At 32.5% G+C, this 7022-nt stretch overlaps 1 protein-coding gene across 1 annotated transcript; it reads left to right on the top strand.

Moving 5' to 3' along the window:
* The first annotated feature begins 3849 nt into the window (after positions 1-3849).
* LOC133831609 (loganic acid O-methyltransferase-like) lies at positions 3850-6232 on the top strand. The gene is made up of 3 exons (XM_062261977.1): positions 3850-4066; positions 4163-4813; positions 5622-6232. Exons 1-3 carry the CDS (start codon positions 3998-4000, stop codon positions 5961-5963), a joined length of 1062 nt encoding a protein of 353 aa, XP_062117961.1. The 5' UTR covers positions 3850-3997; the 3' UTR covers positions 5964-6232.
* The last annotated feature ends 790 nt before the right edge of the window (positions 6233-7022 follow it).

Raw genomic sequence — 7022 nt, 5'->3', positions numbered from 1 at the left:
TCTTTCAAGCAGTCCAAATTCTTCGTCAGTCTACCGGGTCACTTTATCACAACTCTGAGAAGTCAATGTATTTATTGACTATTAATGTGTCTTTTAATGATCATGCACCGCCACTCGTCACCTTTATTGCCACGTTTTTGATCTCCAATTTTTGGGTATAACATTCTCAATCAGTTATAGTTGAGCTCTACTAGTATTTCAACCAACTATAGTTGAGCAACAGTTGAGCTCTACTACTAGAATTAACATATAAATTGAATTTAATATTTTTTTTACAAAGAATGTAATCTCTCTTTTTGACAAAAATGTTGATGAAACAATTTTATAGATTACAAATATAAATATGAACCAAGATCAGTTGAGCTCTACTAGTATCTCAACTAGCTATAGTAAAACAATAGTTGAGCTCTACCATTATCTCGAACATCTCCACCTAGTTGAGCTCGATTGTACCAAGGCAAGAACTAAACAATATCATCTTTTTCACGGGTTTCACTTTGCAAAATCACTATTTTTAACTCAAAACCCACTAAATGGTAATGATATGAGTAGCATTATACTTTAATTGTTATTTTTACTACATATTTATGAAGAAACAAACTTGTAAGCAAACAAAATGCAAATATTTAGTTCTAACATTCAAATCAAGAAAGATTCGAAATTTAAAATACTAATCTTGATCAAATCCAGTTAACCTCAACTACTATCTAAACCAGCAATAATTGAGCAACAGTTGAGCTCTACTAGTATCTCAACCATGTTTGGTCGAGCTCTACTGTAACTATCTTCTCGATTGAACACAGTCGAGCTCAACTGTACACAGTTGAGATCTGCGTTTCATCTTCTTCACGAGTTTCATTTCGAAAAACGCCATTTTCAACTCAAAAGCCACAAAATGGTTATTATATGGCTAACAAGGTACTTTTATTGTTATTTTTACCACATATATATGAAAAAATAAACATCTAAGAAAACAAAATACAACTTTCTTTGTTTTTACATTCAAATCAAAAATTAAAAAATTAGGGTTCCTCATTTACTTACCTTAATGTAATCACTTTTTTCCAACAATGTCACTGAAATCAGTATGTAAGTGTGTCACAAAATAATCTTTCTATACATTTGGAGAGATTTGATAGGATTTGAAGAGATTATGATGAAAAAATGGTGGATGGAGGAATGATGGGGGGCTGAATATGTTTTTTGTTTTTTAATTTTTTTTTTTCAAATCTGATTTTTTATTATTTTAATTAAAAAATATAAAATAAAAGGACATTATTGGAATATAAAAGTTTCATTAAAGGAGGAGATTAGTGTAGCTATAAATTTTGAAAAATGAAGGTTACATAACTAAGACAAAATCTATTTAAGGTTATTTAACTCAAAACCTTCATTAAGGCCCTAGGGACAGACCCGACCCGCCAATACCCAAGACCATGCCTGAGTATCAATACTCCATTATTAGTTTTGAAAAGAATCATATTTACATTTTAATATATGCAAAATCACAATATATCATGACAGTAGAGAAACCGTAATCAATGAGTGTGAAGGTCGAACTTTCCATTTCACTTTTTTATTCTAATTTATAATACCAACCAAATAAAAATTAAATTAATTAAAAAATATTCAATCAATAATTCAAATAATATATAACACACATTAAACCACTCACTCTCATTTTTGAAATTTTCACTAAAAAAATGGAAACATTATCCGCTTCTACAATTGGCCGAAATCTTGTTAGTCATTTTATTAAATTCTATTTTTCACAAGACTAATTATGGTTTCACATGACAAAAAAGTTATGTACCATTCAAACTTATTAATTACTTCTTTGGCCTACTCCAACAACAATCGATAGCAATAGGGACAGATTTGATCAATGTTGCACGTCCTGCGGTTGAGAGAGTTTTAGACTTCATAGGGAGACCAAGATATCTTAGATCACCAATAGGAGTAGAGGATCCTAATAAATCCACAATCTCCTTCCGAACCTCAAAGGGGGTGTTGGTGTTATCACTAAAGAAAATTGTGTAGTTTTAAGCTTGTTAATCTCTTGGCCAGCCCAATTGCAAAAATGCTAAAGGCACTCCCAATAGGCCTTGACTTCCTCCTTGTTCGTCTGTCCAACAATAACTATATCACCCGCAAAGAAAATGTGTTAAAGTCGAGGCCCACTGCGAGAGAGGAAGATAACCCTGGTGTTGGACATTGTACGGTGCCCCTTAACAGTATCTGTATAAAGAAAAAAAGAAAACTATTTCTTGGTTTCTTTTCAATGTTATAATCACATTCAATAACATCAACTAATTAAGCCCCATAATGCATTGAAATATAATAGCAAATAAAACAAACAAGTTTAATATTAATAAAACCTTACCTGTCATATAAGATAATCTTATGTATAACTAGTCCCCCAAAATAGCATAAATGTTCTCTTCTTCATCAAGTGCTGTTTATTTGAATATCTATTATAATTCTTCCATGAAAATCAAGAAGTAGGCCGATCCAATTAAATTAGATCTTCTTGTTATGTGCTTTTTCCTTCTTTGCATAATAAGCAAAGTTTTCTATGCAACATCAAGCAAGAGTAATAAGGGTCTTTTACCACACTCTAATTTTGAGGCCCATGCTCTAACTTCTGAAGCCTGTGGACTTTTATTATGATCATGACAAAAGTTGGTTTCGATATCTGAGTAGATACAAATTCAAATTTTTTATTATGACAGTGTATATTGTAGTCATTTAGAACATCCCACAAAATTTAAAAAAATTCAAATAATTTATAGTGCCGAAAATAAGATTCAAACAGCTTGTTGCACATGTGGACTCAAAAACAGGCACGCGTGGAGAATTCGACTGTTTGAATCTTGTTTTCGGCACTGTAAATTATTCGGAATTTATTGAAACTTTGTAAGATATTTTAAATGACCTACAATATATACTGTCATAATGAAAAGTTAGAGTTCATAACTATCTACAAGCCCAAACCAACTTTTGTCAACATCATTGTTGACAAGACACTGTAAACACCACCGTAATCTTTCCCTAATAATGTAATCATAATATTTACGTGGCTTCGATTATTTTCCTTTTTTCTTTATTCATTGTATTAATAATTTTTTCAACAAAAAGAAGAAATGTGTTACCCTGTATCCCACACAATAATTTCTCCCATAATTCATAAAAGAATATTCGGTTTTGAAATTTTCTAAACCAGCACATTCTGTTTTCTAGAGTAATTATATAAGAATCTTCGTTTGTCAAATACTTTTCTACCTATCTAGCAGTATCTACTGTATTTTCTGATATGACTTTGAAATTTTTGTTTATGTGGCCCTTAATTACTAGGACGAATTGAAATCTATTGTCCAATTTTTGCCTATCTCCAATGATAACCCAGCTTGGATTTATTTATTTATTTTTATCAAAAATAATTTTATTATTATTTTGAAAGAAGATGATACATAAGAGCACTCACAATTGATAAATGATAAGATAAATTAGCTAATTTCTGAATATATAAAAAAAAAAAGGTAAAAATGAACTTTTAATGTATGAGTTAAATTTAAGTTATTTTACATATTTTTTTAATTTAATAAATAATATTATTCCTCATCATTATATATAGAGACAACTATAAGTTAAAATTATTTTATTATTTTTTTCTTTATTTCTTTTTTTATATTAATTATATATTATTTTATTTTGTTTCTTTCTCTTTCTTGCTCTAATGACTACCCTTTACTGCCATTTTGTCCACATATATTTTACTATTCAAAATAGATTAGTCAGTTGATATTTTCCCCTGCATTTATTGTATGGTCTGGAAAAATCATTCTTAATTTCCCCGTTGTTTTCCCCACTACTATTCCATTCCATATATTGAGAAGAAGAGGTTTCAAAATTTTATAATAACAAAGCTTAATTATTTTCATTGCTTCTTGTTCTTCGAAAAAAAGTAAACCACAGAAGCATTTTCCAATATCAGAAGATGGAAGAATCGTTTCCTATGACTGGTGGAGATGGCCCATACAGCTATGCCAAGAACTCAAATCTACAGGTATGTATGTATATATATATATCATCAAATATTATTACATAACAAGATCATTAGAGTACATGGTTTTTATGTTATGAATATATGATTAATCTACAGAAAGAAGCAGCTGAAAACGCCAAGGCATTGTTGGTGGCCGCCATAACCAAAAACCTTGAGATCAACAAACAGAAGATCTGCCCCATCTCAAGCTCATTCCGGATCGTCGACTTCGGCTGCTCCACCGGCCCAAACACCTTCATCGCCGTCGACACCATCATCGAAGCCGTATCCAAAACCTTCCATGACCATGTCCCCGAATTCCATGTCTTCTTCAGTGACCACGTCTCCAACGACTTCAACATTCTATTCACCAACCTTCCCAAGGACCGGACTTACTTCGCGGCCGGTGTGCCTGGCTCCTTCCACCGGAGATTGTTTCCCAGGGCATCGTTGAACCTCGCCTACTCGTCCCATGCGTTGCAGTGGTTGTCGAAGACTCCAGCGGAGGTCGAAGACTCTAGCTCGCCGGCGTTTAACAAGGGCAAGATTTTCTATGCTAAGGCCGCCGAGCAAGTTGGTGAGGCCTATAGGCGTCAGCATGAAGAGGACATGGCGAGTTTTTTTAATGCTCGATCGGAAGAGCTCGCTCCTGGCGGGCTACTTGCGATTCTGATGTCGGGTAGGGAAGATGGGAGTTCGCCTGCCCAATCCTCCCTCGGCCCTTTTTTGGCACCGTTGGAATCTACCCTTGTAGATATGGCTAATGAGGTATGGACTTAATTCTCGGTTTTTTTGCCTAGTGTTATTTTTTTTTTGTCTAATTTTCCAGTGACAGATCTCGACTAATGAATTAACTTTTATGTCAGTGAGAATTTATCTTCTAGATATGGCTAATGACTTACCTTAAAAATGAAAGAATATATTGTTATGTAAGAGACACCGTATAGTGCTTAGTAGTATATGAATATTAAAAGAATGTCACTATTTAACAATTTAAAATTATACTACACGAGGGATATTCTATAAAGGTTACCAATACCTCGTAATACTTATTAAATTTAAATATGTAGGATTCGAGGTTGGATTGTACCAATAGTAGTATGCTACCTCCTTGTGTTAGCATCTGTGGTGTCCCTTAACATTTCTCATATTAAAAAAAGTATTGTTATTTGATAATTTAATGTATCTAACATCACATGAGGCACCTTATGATTGGTTAATAATACTCCATTATACTTATTAAATTCAAATATATGAGATCTAATATTAAAGTGTACTAATAACATTATACCACATATTTGTAATGTTGGACACCAATGACACCCCTTAGAAATTCTCTATTAAAAATGTGGGGCACAATATTAAATTGTATTAATCTAGATGATGGGTGCGTTAAATGTCATATATCAACACTAGAAAATGAAAGTAAAATATCAAATTATGCTTTTATTTTATTTGTACTTTCTAGATTATTCATTGAATGATATGGCCCTAGTTTGAATAATGACACAACATATCACATGAGCTAGTCCTCTTCATCATTAATAAGTACATATCTATATGATCGGTTTTGCAGGGAGTAATAAGCCATGAAAAGCTTGACTCGTTCAACTTGCCCATTTTCAGCCCATCCCCTGAGGAGATCAGGAAGATAATACAAAAAAATGGATGTTTTGAAATATCAAGATTGGAACTGCAACCTCGAACCTTTCGTCCTATGATCATCACTCCAGAACAATGCAGAGCTGGGTTTGAGAGCATTATCAGCAAACATTTTAATGATAATAATAATAATCAAAATATAGTAGATCAGATATTTAGTCGTTACTCCAAGAAAATTGAAGGGTGTTCCCCAATATCTGCGGACGATAAATCTATTGCGACTGGACTATTCTTGTCGCTCAAACGCAAATCTTAACTAAAAGGTGGCAATAATTTAATGTACCATCTTTATTTTTCCATTTTGAGAAAAAAAATAAGTATTATTTATTATTTTTTCTAGTTTGACCAATAAAACGGATGAAAGCATATATAATAATGCTTTACATAGATACCAATTAGGTTTTATCCTTCATTTTTGTGTAATCTTAAGATAGATCGATGCTTATCTTTCATTCTTTCTATATATATACACAATCCTTGAATAAGGTATATTGTAATACTTATCTCTTTCATCCTTACTTTATACACATTCTTTAAAGAATAAATAACTTTTTTGACTCTGAATTTTTGACACTACCAAATTGTGTCTTCTAAAATAAAATATACTATGTGTTAAAATTTTTCCTTGAACTATTGATACTATGATCGTGCCCCCTATTACAGTTTGCATAAAATAATTAACATTTTTCCCCTCCAATTTTGACAACTATCAAATTGTGCCCCTTTAATTATAAAAATTTAAAAATCTATTTTTCTATTTGTTGAGATCGTTTTTCGTCAACTTGAGAACATAAGAGCATGGATTCAAGAATAGAGATGTAATAAAATAAATAACATCATATTTTATAGTGGTTCTGCCCCAAGAAGATGAGCTACGTCCACTTAGTCACTTTTATTAATATTTAAGCTTGAAGAATCATAGTTTCCGCTGAACTTGCGTCGCCGGTTCTTCTACAATCCTCCTTTATTTTTACATTACATAAGGACTATTTGTGCAAGAATGGAGTTTCGACATTATGAATTGCCCTTCCCCAATTCTATCTCATCTCCTCTTATTTATAGTGAGGAGTTTATGGTTACAATTAGATCATTGGTCTAAGTTATTGGGCTTGACCCGCAATAATACATTACATCACAAATACAGTTATATTTCGATAAATGATTAATCTATATTCCTACCCTAATTATGTTAGCCCACCTGTTCCCCTGAGAAACACCTTGGCCGTGGTGGTCAAGCGGCCGCATATGTTTAAGTCGCCACCTAAGCTTTCCACTCAAGGCTGTATAAGCTTTTCTTTCCCTTTACCTGCACCAC

This window comes from Humulus lupulus, chromosome 4, assembly GCF_963169125.1.
Source record: "Humulus lupulus chromosome 4, drHumLupu1.1, whole genome shotgun sequence".
Classification (NCBI taxonomy): domain Eukaryota; kingdom Viridiplantae; phylum Streptophyta; class Magnoliopsida; order Rosales; family Cannabaceae; genus Humulus; species Humulus lupulus.
This window is presented reverse-complemented; position numbering and strand designations above follow the sequence as displayed.